This window comes from Metopolophium dirhodum, chromosome 3 (assembly GCF_019925205.1).
Source record: "Metopolophium dirhodum isolate CAU chromosome 3, ASM1992520v1, whole genome shotgun sequence".
Lineage (NCBI taxonomy): Eukaryota > Metazoa > Arthropoda > Insecta > Hemiptera > Aphididae > Metopolophium > Metopolophium dirhodum.
This window is the reverse complement of record NC_083562.1, coordinates 5,544,908-5,564,893: the sequence shown is the minus strand read 5'-3', so window position 1 is coordinate 5,564,893 and position 19,986 is coordinate 5,544,908. Positions and strand designations below refer to the sequence as shown.

Below are 19,986 nucleotides of genomic sequence, written 5' to 3'. Positions count from 1 at the left end.
TTTTATCGACAAAAAGAACTAAATAGTAGATACGTACTAAAGCACTATGGTAGAAAAGACGTATTTTACTGTAATGTAATATTTTCATTGATATCAATAATATCATCAATCATTATTTATATTCTTTATGTACGGAGAGAGCTTTTTTCTAAATTAACTAGGGTAAAACATAAGTATTTAACCAATCAAACCCAAGAAAACTTAGACATACAAATGATTTTATATTCTGAGAATGATTTGTTAAAATCATTAGACTTAAATGAAGTACTAAGAGAGTTGGCCTCAAGTAAAGCAAGAAAAACAAAATTATTTGATAAAATGGTTTTTGTTTTATATATTAACTTTGATTTTTGTTGTAAATGAGTATACTGTTAATAAATTAAAAAGTTATTATGAAAATTTGAATTTAAATTAATGAAATATGAAGTATTGACTTTTATTATACTACAATAAATTAATGAGTAGCTTTTAGACATAAATTACATTTACCTATTAATTTTATGATTTTATAATGCAATTGTCAATTTGTGAAATAGTTGGAAAAATGTATGTTCCGGCGAGCAGCTTTGTTAAGCATATTTTGTCAAAAGAGCCCATATGAAATTTCAGCCCCGGAGCTCAATAGGTTCTTAATCCGGCCTTAAAATATACGCATTATTTCCATGACATTGAGGTTAAAATACAATTTAGATACATTTATTTATAAATTAGTTATGACTTATACATACAAGTCTGAAGTCTTATACGGATGCCTATGTCTGGCACATTAATGAAGTAAAGAAAAATTGCTTTAAGTTGTAACTGGGCTGCCCCTTTTACGCTGCCAAACTTGTATTTTTAGTGGAAATCAAACCTCAGTAATTGGCTTTGGGCACACAACACAAAATGGTGAACATTAACTAAAATATTTATTGTAAGTGCCACAATTGATGTATATGGGGGATTCTTCCATTCTTTTTGCGACAAACTGTTTTCACATTCACAAATATTTACATTTAATTATTATTTACAAATTCCATGGTTTTTCATTGAAGTCAGCTGTGATAATTGGTATTTGTCAAAAAAATATGTTCAATTTATTTTTTAAGTTTTCTTAATGCTATGATGTGTGGGCGGCCGTTCAGTATAAATAAATGTGTGCAGTTGGTTTTGAATTTCCAACATTTGTCGGTTCGTAAGAAGGATTTTACTTAGTTATCATCAGCCATATGTAGTACGGTCCGTACTATGTGGCTGGTGACAATGTATAATCAACACTTCTCTGTTTATATCAATATTAAAGTTGGCAAGACACCAACGTCCAGTAGACTTTCAACATATTATATATGTGAATAGGCGTTGATTTAAACTTAAATCTTAGTTATATATTTATAATTTAATCATTTTAGTGTCTATTCAATTGATTCATAAAATAATGTAGTAATACATAAATGCGAGTAGGCTGATTTATTATATCGTATAGGCTATTGCTTTTTATAATAATTGTATTTGCAATTACTTTTGATATAATGATCGTGATTTACTAAGATTAATTGACAATGTGAGAATAGTCTGTAGGTCAATATATATATTATATGGTGGACATTGGACATGGATATATGGTACATAATTAATAGTTACAAAAAAATAATTTAACAAGTATTGCTTGCAGGCTAGACTCAACAGGTTAATTCTTTCAAGATTAGTTATAGCATCCTACATTTATGATAGTTTTATTTTCATTTATTTTATTAAAAACACAACAATTTTTTAACAGTGCTTTTAATAGTTATATTTAGCTATTATAGTATTATTAAAATGTTCTATTGTATTATTTAATGTGCCCAGAACACATAATATTTTTTGAATTCACAATTCACCATAACATACATATTGTTAGATCAACTGAACGATTTTGTATGAAAATACTTTCAAATAAATATTCATAAGGCTTAATATAGGTTAAATTTGTTCGTTAGGATTTACAGTCAAAAGTAGAACAACATTTTTTAGTTGATTGTAAATTGTATATTTATATTTAACTAGAATTAAAAATTCTTGTGTTATATACATTTAATAACTTTAAAAATGTATGACTTATAACAAAAGGTACTAAATATGCACATATTTATTTTATTTTTATAACAGTATAACCATTTTTAATAACATCATTTAACATAATATTTAACATTCCCAATAGCGTTTATAGTTGAATAATGCATTTATTATGTAAATAGTAATTATTGAATTGATTTAGATGAAATATCAAATATACAAGTTTTTTTGAAACAATAATATTCTCAAAAGCTAATATTATTTTCTCGCATTAAATTTATGATAATTATATTTTTATAAGTAGGTACAATAGATGCATCATATTATAATTTAAGCCATATACTCTGTGTCCTGTTTTCTTTCTTTTATACAAAATAAACTAGGATATTAAATAACATGACTAATGACCAGGGGCGCCCGCAGAAAATCAGCTCAGTGAGTGCAAAATTAAATTTATCTTATACATACATAGGTAGTCAGTAGTCACATATTTACATTATTATTCACTGATTTTTTTATTCATTAAAAAAATTCCAGTAGGTACAATGGCACCCACTGGCCACTCTCTGCAGGGGCCCCTGCTAATGACAAAACAAGTATAGTTTAATAGTTTTCTTAACAAAAAATATATGATAATGAAAATATAAAAAAAATGGACGTTTTAAAAAAAAATATTTATAAACTAATAATATATGATATACTAAAATTATAATAATAAAAAAAAAAAAATTTATATAACTGTATTAATTAATAATAATTAGCACTTAGCAGTGTTATTTGGAGAATTTTACCATTCGTATAATATGTATAATATATGTACATACAAAATCATAAAGTAGTTAACACTATATAAAGAAAAACCACTCACAATCGAGCAAGCAAATCTAAAATCACAGAAAATATTTTTTATAAATAATACGTTTCTTTTTATCAGAACACATAATAATTAATAATGTATAATTTATAATAATAAATAATTCTTATAAAATGTATCATAGCACAGTATTACTACAGTATATTATTATAATGAGAAAAAGAGTTTTACCGAATACGCGTGTCATCGTCGTGTCATGCCGGACACCCGTTAGACGAACGATTTAGAATTTGGCCCCGTTTCGAATTACGGACCTAAATATATTATTATCATAATTATGTAGGCAATGTAAGCGTAGAAGATCGAAACAAAAAACCACCCGAAAAGAATAATGAAAACCGAACCGAGAAACTTCATGTCATGCCTATAATGTAGTATCAATAATATTATAGTACAAGTAAAATATGTTGCGATAACGCAATCCGACAAATTCATAATGGGAAATGGGGATACGAAAATATGGAAACGACTACCTAATTTAGTTGACTAATACGGACGCTCTTGGATCGTATGCGATTGATGGATGGAGAAATTGCAGGGCTATGTTGGATCCGCTGCCGTAGTATCTTTTATTACTGTTCGCGATAGCAACGAGATGTTTCACTTTCGAGGGATTAAGCGATTTGACTATTTGAGGGCTGGCGACATGTGCCACGGAATGGACGAGAAGAGGCGACATTTCGAACCGTCCGTACATGGGTATTGCAAAGAAATACTGTCTATCGTACAACAAGTAACAACAATAATAATAATTTTATATGGGTGTCACAGCAGTTGTACACAATAATAAATAATATATTAAATAATTATAATATCGTAAGACGTAGAGGTATGTATAAATATTTTATAAATATAATAATCACAAACGACATGCGACATGCAAAATATTATATATTCTACCTACGCGGCAGTACGGTGTACTAGGTACACCCAAACCGTCTCTCGACATTAGAGACCGATGGTATAATATATTATTATATAGGAATTAGGAATGTGTGGCAGCGCGTGTCTGAGAAGAGAACTATTGCACTCTGAACGAGTGTGTATACATGGCGAAGGCAGGCATTGGTAAGCAAGTAAAAAATTAAACTATAAATCATGGGTGATTGATGAGGGGGGGGGAGAAGTCAATCAGGAGGGATATCCATTGACACATTGTAACATATGGCGTGTTTATCAATTGGTGAATAAGACACAGATTTGAGATTTTTGTGGAATGAAAGTACACGGATCAAGATGAGATTCTAAGTATCGTGTCCATATGCATTGGCGCAAAACTTGGGTTAAAATTCTGGTAGGGGGGGGGGGGGGTAGGCTCACCTAACAAAACTATTAATTTAAAATAACCCATTGGGGCTTATATCTAAATCAATAAGGGATAATTTTAAGGGGGCTAAGCACCCCCTAGTTGCGCCACTGCCTATATGAGATTAAAAAGAAATGGCCTGTGCGCGGCGTCTATACAATAAAAATGTTACAACACTTGCTGGCGCAGCAGTAAAAAAAATACAGGCCTAGCGTGTGTATAATACTATTATATTCCATCGTACCTATGTTTTGTCGTTAATAAACCAATCTGACGACCAACAGATTAATTCAGAAACCTACGGATAGTTTAGTAGTAGTAGTAGTAGTAGTAGTAGTAGTAATAGTAGTACATTAATTGTATTTATATTAAATATAGTAGTAAAGTATTACATAAATGCACCGTATAAACGTATATTATAATAATATATACGATCTCATCAGTCTTATCTGGTTCGACTATACACACAGTGGATATATATAAATATATATATATATATTTAGGTGTAGGTATTTTTTTATACGATTATAATATTACTATATGTTATGCTGCAGCACGAAAGAACCGCCAACGAAGCTGGTGAAGAGAAGAGAGATTGTGAGTGTCGTCGTCATTATTTTAAATTCGCGCTTCGCTGGGATGCTGACTGGCTTTCAAACCCCTACCGGTCCAGTGGACGTCTTCTTTGCCCGGCAGCGGAGAACTGCTGTTGTCGATTCCGTTGGTCTTGGAATGTTGAACATTGCCGACCACCACCAGAGCTGACGCTATCGCCAGACCTGAGTTGAATAACAAAAAAATGCGACAGAAGTATTAACTTTAGTAGTAGTAGGTGCATACATTTGCAAACTAGTTTGTAAAAAATTGAGAAAAACAAACAACTTATTATTATATTATATTAACTGCCGCAGTTGTTGGACTGGGAGATAAAGATGATATCCCTCAATAGTGGCGTAGCCAGGATTATGAACAGGAGGGAGGCGTATAAATCAAACTAAGTTTTTTTACAGTTTTTGTATACTAATAATACATTTATTCGGGCAGGAAAGGCAATGGGAGTGGGGGGGGGAGGATTAAACACCTAAATTCTCCCTCCTGGCTTCGTCACTTTCCCTGAAATGTTACTCCTCAGGGCTCGAGAGTACGGTAGGCTTATCATAGACACGCCTTGGGAATGGTGGGGTTTGTGGCGTAGGAAACTGCCTTAAGAAAATACAAAGCATTTCTAGACATTTAAAGCCAGCTTCCCACAGCTCGAGGTTTGTGGTTCCGGTAGTCACTAGTCAGTTTTAAAGATTAAAAGACAGTTGGTGTGTACAAGCGCTGGCTGTGGTAAGGCTCGTCAGTATCTCATCAATTTATAATACATTTCGTTCTATGGTTGCGGCAATGATTTCAGCGGGTTTCTGAAATTTTCATTTTAATTTACTGAAAAATTAATTTAAGGACGAGCCAAGCCGAGCAATTCTGATTACACACTACACAGAATATTAGTATTACTTATTATCGCCACTCTGACGCTCTGTACAATCATGAGTTACAACTCCAAACTACGAGCCTCAAGTTGTGGAAAACCTCCTTAGTCCTTGAGTTAGTTCAAATGAACCATTCTGATATCTAAATAGATAATAGGCATTTAATATATTTGACATACCCGAATATCCGTGTGGTGTGAATCTATCGTTACCCGTCGGCTGTCTGACAAGCAATGTCAACACGGCTGCTCGATTGCCAGCACAAGGTTCCAAGGCCACTGGATTTGGTACGTCCTGCATAACAAAGCATATATTTTTAAGCACACCTAATGTCATATTACTGTTTAATAATAGTTATTAATATCACTTACGATTTTGCGTTTTCTCAAATTGCTCGAAACAGAAATGGTCGGTATCGATGGTATTTGGTTACCATGAATGGCATTGCGTTTTTCTATTTCCACCTCGACCACCGAAAACGGTCTGCTGGCCATCTGTTCCATTTCCACGAACATTCTCTACGCGCAAAATGAACAGAATAATATGATATTATTATAATTGTCATGCATTTGTATACATGCTCGGCTACATAACATTGCAGTGTTAAAACGTGTTGGCTATTTTTTTAGATTTAAACGGATTACCAGTAAAATTGATTTTTTGGCAATGGGCCAAAGTTAGAGACAATATGAACAAATATTTATTATTTACACATAAACGACAAGACCTACCTGTCTCCTGCGATACATGTCATATTTCTGTTTGAGTTTCCACAATATGGCGGCCACCAACAGCAATAGCAAGAAACATCTGCAACGTTATAACAAAAATCCGAGGTAATGACAATACAGAACCTGCTGAACCTGCTGCGGTAAAATTATACGTACGAAGAGAATGTGATGAAAAACTGTTGGAGATTTAATTTTGGATACTGAGAAAACGATATCTGTATCCAGAGTGGAGGTTTAAAATCGTAAACGTAAACATAGAATGTTGTCAGCGACATGTTGTCACCGGTGCCAAACATGTATTCTGATTTCAAAAACTTAGTTCTAAAGTTTGTGCAATTCTGTAATGGTAGTAGCATCTTTTCTGGTCCGGAAGCTATAAATGTGAAATATTATAAAAATTAAACTTACAAGTTGATTAATTTTTATACTGTAGATTTCTTTTCTTAAGAAAACCCCCTTAAATAAGTTTGAGTGGAATCTAAAATGTGTTATGTGTCAGCTAAAGAAAAATAGTACAAGTTGGGTCCATATTTATTACGGTATAAACACGTATTATGGAAGAAAATGAGAAAATGAGAAAGAGCTATTAATTTTTAACATATTTTATTGTAGAAATGAAGGGGCACAGGCCAATTGAGTTTTGATGTTGCTGCCAATGAATACACTGCACCATTTGATTCAAAAATATAAATACATATATATTTTTTTATTTTTTTACTGAAACATACCAGGTCTGACAGTGATGTTCATCTTGGCCATCACCGAACAGGTGATGCTAAAGTCGGCATCAACATCAGACTTTGAAGGCGAATTTTGAAAATTGATTTGTGTGAACCTCAGATCATCTTTTTTCGACAAGTTGAACGTGAATTGATAGTCAATGGTCAGATCATCTAAAAAAATAAAATGTTATAATGCTTGAAATAGTAGATGAATGGAGCATAAATGTATACATTATATTGATATTTGTTCTAATCCTAAGCAAAACTAGACAATTTACTTACAAAAACAGGAACCGTGATTAGATGGATCTCCAAGATAATGGTTATTTGTGTCACATTTTTCACAGTTATCTCCGATTATCCCTTTTGTAGTACAATAGCATTTTCCATTCTCCTGATTACAATGGTTACCTTGATTGTTACACCGACACTCTATAAAATTAAATTTGTATGAATAATTTAATTATTTTTACTGGTCCCTAGTGCAATAATAATAATTATAATAATGATTAATTCCCTAAATAAAACAATTACCTTTACATTCACCACCATTGACTGGGTTCCCATAGAATCCTTTAATACACGTCTCACAGTTTTGACCTTCGGTGTTATTTGAACAGGGGTGTATACACACATCAGTATTGTTCATACAAGTGCTGTGGCCATTGCACTGGCAAGCTGTGTAAATAGTAAATAACATTGCATTAGTATGTATAAAACCATAGGAAGTAAAAAAAAAGTAAAAATTCTAATAATGTCCATTTAAAGCCTTAGAAATAATTAAACAATATTGTGAAAAAAAAAAACTATATTATAAATTTGACTATTCTTAAGAATCCGATTGTTCTTAAAAAATTTAATTCATTTTTGACTACTGTCTACTGTACTTTCACATACATTTTGAAATAGTTTATGTCTGATACTATACTCCGTTCCACAAGAGAATAATCGGTCCACCAACTACCCGGTGTTAGCGTGATCATGTGGTTCACGACGCACCAATCAAATCATTTATGATGCACAAAAAGTGATTATTCTCACGTGGGACAGAGTATATAAATACTATGATCAAATAAATTAAAAATTCTGTGCAAAATCTTGTGGAACACTTATTTTATTAAATACCAATTAATGCTTAATTTTATATACTAACTTGGGCAGTGAGTGAAGTACCATTTATTTTGAGAACATGATTGTGGTGGCGTATTGCCACCTGCCATGCATGAACCTAACCCAGTGCCCGACCCGTCATCACACCAACCACACTCTGGATCATCTCGACAGTCAGTGCAAGTCCTATAGTAATTGCATTGTGAATTACCTGAAAACATTTGGTAATTTAAAATAAAAATAGAAGTTCTATTTTAAACTAAAGTGTATAATAATAAAAATAGTTTTGTACCAAATTAATATTTTTGAGTTTACATTTCAAGTAAAAAATTATAAAGAATAATAATAAGCATTAAAATATCAAAACATTAAACATACAATATTATCAGGAAATGTTGTCATCACTTATCAGCATTAGCAAAATATAAAAATAAAAATAAATTAGAAATTACTCACCTGGTGAAGTTCTACAACGGTGCTCATCTGTTGTCCATTCTCTGCACTGACCGTATGGAAATGAAGATGTGTACGCATTTTTGTCAATGCATCGTTCATTATTTTGACACCAAATGCATTCATCTTTTGTACAATTGGTACATTCAGTATAATGATCACAAACACTTTCACATACATCTGGTGACTGTGTAAAAAATATGGAGCTTATAAAATTGTATTTATAAAACAATCATAGACTTTGGAGACAAAACTAACTGTAAAATCTTGAATCATGGATTTGTTTGTGATTGGTACACATATAGGAACTTCAATCTTGGAATTCCAATGACATCCAGTATGTGTAACACAATATTGACAAGAGTGAAGATGGTTACAACGCATATGATCAGCATTTTCATTAGTACATTGATAACCAGATGTTATTGGCTACAAAAGCGAAATCATCATTTATATTAGACATTTTGATATGGGCGCAAATCCAGGATGTCCCCACTTTTAGAAATTGTATGTATTTGACATTTATATGTATAATAAATAATTCATGTCTTAAAATCCATAAATTTAAAATGTAATTAAATATTATTATGGTACTTCCTGGTTATCTCGACAACCCAAATTTTTCTAAGACTACCTGTTCGAACTATCCACATTATCTCGACAACCTCCGTATAGGAATCTATTTATAAATTTAAATTCCCATGTGTTAATCTATATCTTCGCAATACACAATAAATTTTTTTTTTCTATGTACAATTTACTATCACGTATTTTGCCATCAGACTATTAACTATTTATGTCGGTATGTATTTGGACATAAATAAAATTAAATCCAACCACTGGAGCACACACACCCATAAAATCAAACGCCTTAGTAGTGAAAGTAGTGAAACTTTGCAAACAATCCATTTTATAAAATTCGAATGGATATTAAAACATACTAACAAATTATTAATGTAATTTTTTGATTTAAATTATTTATTTTGTTTGAATTTTTAAAATGTTTTTAAACTTATACATTATTTTACCTGTTTTATTACCATCTTAAATGTAATAACTGAATGTCAACAATATAATACAAATAAATACTTAGTTATGTAATAAATGTGGTAGTCGAGATAACACTTAAGTACCATTGTTATTAATTCATATCTAGTGTTACACAATGTGATTCTCCAAGTATGGTACATGGTTATTCAAAATCTTATTTTTGGAATTTTTAAATATATTTAAAGACCATTTTTCAAATTCTTGAGATTTCTTGTACTACTCAAGGAATGTCTTGTGAAGATACAAACTCCGTTTTTCAACCCCCTTTCCACTGTACATTTATCATCCTTAATTAGTAAAAATTGTCCAAGTATAATCTATTAAGCATAGTTTAAATCTTTGTAATACCATTTTTAAGGACTTTATTAGTATAAACATTTTAATAAGTGAAAAACTACTCATTTGAATTTTATTTGTCAACTTTTACAGACAAGTTATTCATAAATTAATTTACAGTAAAAGGGTGGGGGGGTCCTATCTAAAAAGTAGATATTTGGATCACTACAGGACACTCCATAAGAAGTACAAAACATCTAAAGAGTTTGAAATATGGTCTAAATATATTTAAAAATTCCAAAAACAAGATTTTTAACAACGGCATTATTGAAGAAAAATAGGAGGCCAGAGTGCTTGGTGAATAACCTGTATATAATCTATTATGTACTAAAATTGTATGCTTGTATTTTTTCTTAAAAAAATTAGCCACTCGCCTATTTCAGAGATCTAGAACTACGCCCGTTTAAATATAAGTATTCACTATTAAGTATACATGAAATCGCTCTGCCATCAAGCTACAATACTTACACGTTCACTACGATACGGAATATCATCTCTATTCATTGTAGTACATTGTTCTATATCATGTACACAGGAATTTGATAAAGGGCACCAACCACACCGATGAGTATGAACGCATGATTCACATGTAGTTTGCCGCTTGCACTGATCGATAATTCCCGTGACTTGAGACTTACTTTCTTCAGGACAACGGCTATATTTTTTATTTTATGGATCAAAAATTGTAATATTTACATTGTTAAATGGTTAAGAAAGAATATATTTATCAATGTTTTATTAAAGATTAAATTGATATTACCTGTAAGTTGATTCAAAATCTATACTGGGTGGAATAGCTGGGATTTCTGAAAATGGTAAACAAATGGCTTTTTCGTTATCCCAGACACATTTAACACCAAAATGACGACTATTCAAACAATTAGTTATCATATTATTTGATGAACAATTCCCAGGAGAAAATCTAAATAAAATAAAAGTTGTATGTATCATCAGTAAAAATGTCAATGTAAAAGCACTAAAAATGATAAACAGTTTGATTTTTCTTACTTGAGAATATCATTGAGCATTTGGCCATTGAAACCACCGTAAAGATACATAGATTTTTCAAATGTTATTGCAGAATGTCCAAATCGCATGAGACTGGTGAATAGATTTGAGGGCAATGCCATTTGTGTCCAAGAGTCACAATAGGTATCATAAAGTAATGGCTGTGCAGTGTAACACTGACCTCCAGATGAAACTAAATTTACTCCAGTATCGTTGTGTATGTTTCCACCGTAAATCAACATTAAACCTCCAGTAGGACTCAACATAGAACCACTATGTAAGAACCTACCACTTGGACCATCACTCATTAAATACCTGTAGAGAAAGACATATACATTATAATTATTTTTATTTATTTTACTGTAATCACTCTTTCAAGGATGCCTATTTGCTTAAAAGTTACAAGAAACCTATGTAGTTACTATAAATCATGTCTATTTACTTTTGACATGTTATTTTTAATTTATCTCTGTAGTTCCTTAAGTATAAGTATATAAAGAAAAGAAAAAGTATAATCAATAATATTAATTACCATGTATGTGAGTAAGGATCATATGCATACAGTTTTGAAGATAAAGCCGATTGCAAAGGACTCATTGACACATAGCCACCATATACAAGAATACGTTCTGTCACAGGATCCCAAGCAGCACTGTGCCCGTATCCACCCTTTACTGGATAACCTTTAGTTTTTACAACTGCCCATTCTCTAGTGCCTATAAAAAATATTATTATTGATTTGTATTTAATCAAATCAACAGATAAAATAATTTTATCACTATTAAATGATTATATTTATTAATGACTTACCAAAATAATATTCTTGAACAAAATTCATAAAACCATAAGTAGGAGAATGTCCAAAAATAATAATCATGCGTTCTGTCACATATCTAGAGCCAGATCCAGACGAAGTAGATTGTGATATAAACGAAGGCGGTACCAATGTTGCTGTGTGTCCAGCACTACGCAATGGTCCACACAAGGCTTGATTTGTGAAACCAATGTTCATAAGGTTACGTTCACATGAACCAGTATTGACTGTGACATTTTCCCAGGACTTGGCACTTATGTCATAAGCCCACAATTCATTACACACAATTCCATCTTCTTTTACTCCTCCATAAACATATATCTTGTCCTACAAACAATTGTAATTTTGCATAATATTTAACACTATTAAATAAAACTATAATATTGTTTAGATATACATACACCAAACAGCACAGACGAATGTCCATATCGTATGGTTGGTGCTGTTTTGCTTATTACATGAGGTGTTTCCCATACATGACCTAACATAAAATAAAGTAAAAATAAATATTGTATTTCATTATTTAATGTATATAAGTAATTTAGAAACTTACCATTGAAATCATAAACATATAACATATGTCCTTTTTTAAAAGACTCTCCCCCAACAATATACATAGAGTCTTGCCATACAACTGCTGTATGAGATGCAGATCCTTGGGGAACAAAATCGCTTGTCTTCAATAATTCCCAGTAACCGTGTTCAGCTACTTGGCTACAGTCATCACCTATAAAAAAGCACACAATTAGTAATATAGAATTAAATACAAATCTAAATAATTTATTTACCTTTATACTTTGGATTGCAGACACAGCGATGTTGTTCCTTATCACACACCCCATTACTGGCTGTGCACTTGTTTGGACAAATCGGAATGTGGCATGCTTCTCCAATAAATTGGGCATCACAAGTGCATACAGAGTCTACACAAACACCATGTCCTGAACATTCTTTAGAGGAAGTTGTACTTGGACATGTGTTTAAACTGAAATATTTTATACATTAGTTTTTAGTCTTATCTAATTAAATTCTAAATTTACAAAGATAGTATCTTTAATACATAAACTTCAATACTGAATTTAATTTTAAAATTTTTTCATATAAAAATGTTATTATATATAAACTTTTGTTACATACAATGACTCTAAGATAAATTTAACATACCTGTAAGAAATATTAAAACCAGACAAATTATAAGCTATATCGCTATAAAAATGTAATAGAGCAAATCCGGAATGGGCAACTATTTCTGGTACACTCTGCAGAGAGTAATCTTTTGAGTACATAAGACCACTGAAAATATACATTATAATTACATTTTATTATTTTTAAATCATTGTTTTAGTACAGTAGAAATCCGTAATGAGTCCCAAGGGTCAGAAACTGTATCTTGTTGTATATGGTTAAAATGAGTGTTCACTGTAAATAAGTGGAAAAATTAAAAATACCAAAAAAAAAAGAAAGATTTTTGTGCTTATTGAAAAACTGTAACTAAACTAACGACACAATATGATTGGAAGTTTTCACGTTACTAACAATACTTATACGTTATAATCAATGTATACTTTAAAACACCGGAACTCATATAAACATGTTTATATCATAAGCACAAATAGTAGGGGGGGCTGACTAAACTACTCATAGCCCCCTTAAGATAGATTAATCTTTGAATTCATATAATATAAATCAGTGGTGCGCAATCTGGGGTTCGCAACATTTTAATAAGGGTTGTCAATAATTTAACACCAAATGAAAAAGTTACATATTATTACATAATATTATTTTGTACTGTCGGTAATTGGGTAAAATTGTATACGGACATTACATATTATTATTCAAATGTTTGGGCTAGTTGTGCCACTGGTTTTTATAAAGGTACACATTCAGTATAATATGTATGTGATTAATGTAATAATGTATATAATATATTATATTTATGTTGCATCCACTTAGTATAATCGTATTTTTCATAAAATAAACTACCATCCAGGGCTTGGAACCGAAATTAAAAATACCGGTATTTTAACCAGAACCTATTGAAAATATTGAAATCAGAACCTTACCGAAACCCTTTTTTTGATTTTCTTAGGAACTTAAACCGGAATCGATATTTGTCGGAAGGGAATTTTTCGGTTTTTTTCGGTTCTGGTTTTATTTAATTATTTGATATATTTAGGTAGGTAATACATTTAAAATAAAAATAGTTGATTCATAAAATTTGGTTGTAAATGTATACTGATTAGTCAACCTGTTTTTTAAATACAAAATATAATAAAATTGTTCATATGGTTATTTAAATTTTTTATTGCATTAAATTTTACATGAAAAATAAACTATACATTTGGTCTTTTAAACCACCAAAAATACTATTTTTTAGTGTCTATTCTAGATTAAAATTTAAAAGTAAAATAAATTATATTTCAGACTCTTATTATATTATATATTATGGTCTCATATTAAATTAGACCAAAAATTATCAAAAATGAATTCAGATTTTGAAACCCAAAACTTGAAATAAGAAAAAGTCAATTAATCAAAATAACTTTTAGTAGAAAAGTAATTTTCATATTTTAATTTATACTAAAAACCATCAGTTAAGTAAATTAAGTACCTTTTCACACAAAATATGATTTTTATAGAAAAAAATCTTTATATGCCTATTGTACAATTTCTGGTATAAATGTCAGTAGTTCAAGCTGAACTTTACAACTCACAAGGTCACAGATTCACAGGCCACAGCTACAGAGTAAATTAGTCAAGGATCTAAGGGCTGTATAAATTGGAATCTATTGAACAATGACAATGCTTTTTAATACTCTTTTCAATTGAAAATTATGTACCTTGTACAAATTACCTATATATCAAAATTAATTTACAAGAACCTATAATTTAAGATAATATACCGAGGCAGAGTTCCATTCTCAAGTGTTGGCCACGTGCACATCATACACAATTCTAGGCAATTATTTAAATAAAACTACTTTTTATAGAAACCATTGAGTATTTGAGTGTTTGATTGTATCAAATTATACGATGCACTGACTTCTACTTTTTACAACATGAGCCAACCCTATTTTTTAAAATTTGTTTTGGATTTTTTTAAAACAAAATTATAGTTAACTTACCTACTAATCCCTTTAATCCAATAAGACTACTATCATTTTAGATAATATATGTATGAAGTTTAAACTTGTTCTTTTTTTACTTTTTGAAAAATAATATACCTATAAATACCAGTATTTACCGGTACCAGAACCGAAACCGAAATAGCATAAATGTTCGAAGCCCTGCTACCATCATATCATGTAAGTCAAATTTTAGTTCATGAAATGGACATATATTATATCCATTTCATGAAATGAAAATATCTTATTTTACACTTTGTGTAATATTTTTAATTAATTACATCAATAGGTAAGTTTTGTGAAATCAAAATAATAACATTGACAAGATCACACAAATCTAATTATTTTAATTTTAGCCATGTCAGCTTCTGTTATGTATAACAGTCATTGCCATAACGCTAATAATATTTGTAATAATAAGTATTAATACATATATTATAATAATAAATAATGTTCTACTTATTATGTACTCTATGCTCTTAGGCATTTATAATTAAAATGAATAAATAAAAATAAATAAATCATTGTAATACAAGTAATAATAAATATATAATATAGTAGTTTAAAAATTTAACTTATTTTAAACTGGTAGTATTTTTTTGAAAACAAATCAGAGTTTAGTATAAAACATGTTATATTAATGACAACAATTTAAGAATATTAGATTCATGTAATCGTGTCAATATTATTATTTTGATTTCACGAAAAGTTACCAATTGATGTAATTAATTAAAAATATTACAGTGTAAAATATGATTTTCCTTTTTGTGAACTTAAATTTAACTTACACAATATGATCGTAGTTCATGAAATGGATATACATTTCATGAAAAATACGATTACATTAATTGGACGTGGCATTTACATAGTTACATTCATATCTACAGAATAACATGCTCTGTGTTTTTCTCACGTTAGATGATATCTAATTCTAACCATAATTGTTGTAGACAAATATACTTATGTACAATCTATATGGACTTGTGTCAGGATCTAGCATTTGAATGTTCTAACAGACGCTCATTGTAGTGATTTCTTCTGTAAATAGATTTTTTTTAACTGCAAAATAATACATGCCTATAAACACCAAGTAGTGGAGAATGAACACTGTCTCCATCATATATATATAAATGATCCCAACCGCATTCCGTAATGAATTCTTCAAAATGCAATCTGATCGTGGAATTAGTGGAATTTCCTGCTTCTATAAGCCAACTACACTTCACATCCAGCGAGTAGTTACCAATGCCATCAGAAATGAAACCAGAAGTTCCATTTAATCTAGAATGAAATTTAACTTGATAATAACACATATTATATTATAAAACCACGTATTATATAATATTGAATTAAATAATATTGAAATAAAAATCTCAAATGGAATTCAACTTTCAAAGATTTAAACTAAACATTATTCAGTGTTTATTCACTGTATAATGAATATTTCTTTCAAAAAATTTTAACTAGTTCTAAACAATATTATTTATTAGAAGATATTTATAATAGCTAATAGACGACACTAGTATAAATAGTTTAAAATTCGAGTGGTAAATTGTATAATTTTATATAAAATTGGTTATAAATTATAATGCTGCATTTTCCATACAAGGGTAAACTTAATGCTTTGTCGACTGTTACCAAACTGATACATTATGGTAGTGGAGGAAGTTTAACAGGTTATTGATTTTTAAAAAGATGGATATTCCAAGTTAAAATACGAGTTGAGATAAGGTTGAATATTGAATTAAGCCATATGAAATTCTCCATATGTGATGCCAATGGCTAATGAACCTTGACTCATTTGGGTCTGCAATCTTTATTTGATAAAGAAAATATTATAGTAAATACAATTTGGCAGTTTTAAATAAATGACCATGGAAAAAAACCCCGAAAATAGCCTAGAAGCTAGAATTATATTATTTTGCATATTTTTTTTGAGTCCACACAGTATTGTAGTCATACGGGGGTTTGAAATCTTTACAAATCACGAACATGTAAATTAATATAAAAAGTTTTTTTTGCATATTTGAAAATATTTTAAGATAAAAGAATATTTTGTATAATAAAGAATATTAGAGAATATATTGATTAATTGTATGGATTTTTGATATTTTGTGTCGCAGTGGCGTAAATAATATGAATTATATGCCCAATAATAGTGATATATATATATATGTATTAAATATTTATATACCAACATCTATACGATAATTATAAGTTATAACTTATAACCCATAAATTCATTTAACAGTCCATAGATAACGATGAAAACTGTGTTAATTAAAAGTACATCATTAATCTAATTTAATTAAATAAATAAAATATTATCTCTATAAGTTAGTTTTTTATAAGCAGTACTTATTATTTTTTCTTAGCTATATACCTATTTATATTAGTATTTTTTGTATTATGTCAGTGGCGCCGAAGTCCATGTTTATGTATGGCAGCTGCCATACATATAAACATTTAGCTAGGGGGGGGGGGGGGGGGGGTTATAGGAGGATAAAATTATGAAAATTTATAGGAATAGGATCACAAATTATTAAGTAATATTGCCCATTGAGAGTAATAACAATATTAGTATTGTATACTATTATAATATAATGTAAAAGGTTGCATTTTGTTTATATTTTTGTATTTTGTACTATTGTTGCAGCCGTTGCAGGTAATTAATTATTATTTTAATATTATTACATACGTATTGGTTGAAAAAAAGAAGAGAAATCTGATCAAAAATAAAACAAAAGTGGATGGCAAATTGTTTGTGAGACTGTGAGGGGGTTTCAAATTTTCTTAGTGGGTTATGTGGGGTGGGGTGGGTGGTTGTCGGAGATCCTTGCCATACATTTAATTTTGTACTTCGGCGCCACTGTATTATGTACTTTATTATTCTTATTCTTTAGCATATAAAAGCATATTTTTAATTTAAGAGAATATATTTATATAAAAGCATATTTATTGCATATTTTATTATAATTTTTAAAGAATATTGGAAGAATATTTTCAACTTTTTAAGAGAATATTAGTCTGGCCTCTACCTATGGTAATAAAAGTCCATGTGATTGCCTTATAATTATTTTATTATAGTTAATATAATATTTTATAATTAAATATGTTGTTGGTTATACTGTAACATAGAACAATTTTGAACTTCAGAAGTACTAGAACCTCAATGACCAAGTGTATACTAGTGTGGTAGTACATATTTTAAATATTGAAATACCCATTTGAATGGATATGCCTTTCAATAAATTGTATTTTAGTACTCAACTTTGATAACAACAAAGTACAGTTAACTTAATTTATATTTTAGAGTTTTGGCTAGATAAAACCACTGTATACCAGGTTGTTAGTGTCTCTCGTCATTGAGTAGGTTATTGTTATAGATGTATTAAAATTTAATTTTATAATAAAATCTTCATTTCTCAAGCAATTTGTTAAAATAATAGTATAAAAGTGAGTTTGTTCCAGTGGATATTTATTCTGCATTTCATGCAATTTATGTGCATTTAGTATTATTCAATACTGACAAATATTGAGTTAAGAAAGTACCTATATCCACCCTGAAGCTATAATTGAAAACAGACATAATAAAATGAACTAATTAACTCAATAAACTCTACATTTTTAGTTAGTATTACCTACTATTAAGTATGTTTACAAATTCTTTCCGATGTCAAAAACTAGGCCATAGGTACAAAATATAATGTAGATTTTAAATACACATATGAAACTGATAGTCATGGAGATGTAATACAAGTGATACAACCAATAAATTCATTGAGCGACATGCTAACTGGTTGACCCACATTACAGAGACAAATTCATAAGTGAACTAGACTTCTTCACTGAGTCACAACACAGAAACTATGGTACTAGTACTTTATCTGGGGCGGTAACTCACTTGACTTTTCCACCACAATACTGGCACTGAGGGCCTTGCCATCCGTCATTGCACACGCATGTTCCATTCAAGCAGATGCCATTGCCGCACTCGACGTCTTTGCACCGGTCCAATGAGCATTGTGCCAAGGATGCTAAACCAAAAACGATTACCAGCAGCAGCAGCGGAGCGAAATTGGTAGCCACCTTAGCGGTCATTGTTGGGGCAATCCGTTTCCGTCGATATTTGGACTTAAACAGGAACAGAAACATGTCGAACAAGGCATGTTTCATGATGTGCGGCAATCGTGGTCGTCTGACCAAAATACCGAAAGTTGGACGACGGCGAGATCGAGTCTCTCCTTTTCCTTTTTAATAATAATTATTATAGTTAATAGTTAATACTAATATTACTTATTACTTATTAGTTATTACTTATTATTATTATTGTTTACTTTTTTTTGTTAGTGTCCCGAATCTTAAGGAGATCGACGTTATCTCATTCTGTCACTCTCTAATCATGTCAGCTCGTTATCTACGTTGCACTCGCACACGCAAGCAGAAAACATAGTGGTCACTCGTCACCATGAAATATGAATTAAGATAATATTATTATGGACAACGACCGTAGTCAGTACTGGAAACGCTGAACGGCCACCTAGACCCCCGGTTAACTAGATCCCCAAGATCTAAATGATACCAAAACGAACAAGGATCTAGTTATCAGTGGATCTAAATAACCACGAGGAACTAGTTGACCATGGGAGGACTAGTGGTCTCAGGATCTAAATTACTATGCATTTGTATTTGGTATTATGGTATTTTACTATTTTGTAGTTAGTAGTTCCAGAATAATTTACGGAAATATAAAATACATATAAAAAAAAAAGTGGGTAAGTAGATGTCGCTCTGCTGTACAGTAGGTTACAAGTAGGTCACTGTAATGGATGGTGTTAAATTTGAATTCAATGTTATAATATCATTGTATAAGAAAAACGATTCTGAGCGAAAACGGTCTGTCAGCCTATGATATTACTAAGTATATTTGATGATATTATTGTGTATT

The 19,986-nt window shown here is 30.3% G+C and overlaps 1 protein-coding gene across 2 annotated transcripts; it reads right to left on the bottom strand.

The window, feature by feature from the left end:
* Positions 1-1,997: 1,997 nt before the first annotated feature.
* On the bottom strand, positions 1,998-19,561 carry LOC132940870 (attractin-like protein 1). 2 transcript variants are annotated; one of them, XM_061008668.1, is made up of 23 exons: positions 19,356-19,561; positions 18,943-19,288; positions 16,116-16,319; positions 13,078-13,206; positions 12,702-12,898; positions 12,467-12,640; positions 12,315-12,394; positions 11,910-12,240; positions 11,632-11,815; positions 11,100-11,414; positions 10,852-11,013; positions 10,560-10,746; positions 8,964-9,134; positions 8,709-8,892; positions 8,296-8,463; positions 7,677-7,820; positions 7,425-7,574; positions 7,149-7,313; positions 6,577-6,793; positions 6,421-6,499; positions 6,061-6,207; positions 5,869-5,983; positions 1,998-4,993 (listed from the first exon to the last, which is right to left on the bottom strand). In XM_061008668.1, the coding sequence occupies exons 2-23, from the start codon at positions 19,212-19,214 to the stop codon at positions 4,833-4,835; spliced, it is 3,936 nt and encodes a 1,311-aa protein (XP_060864651.1). In that variant the 5' UTR covers positions 19,215-19,288; positions 19,356-19,561; the 3' UTR covers positions 1,998-4,832. The 2 variants fall into 2 exon arrangements, with proteins under 2 accessions (XP_060864651.1, XP_060864650.1); XM_061008667.1 differs by having other exon boundaries at positions 19,376-19,561.
* Positions 19,562-19,986: the final 425 nt, after the last annotated feature.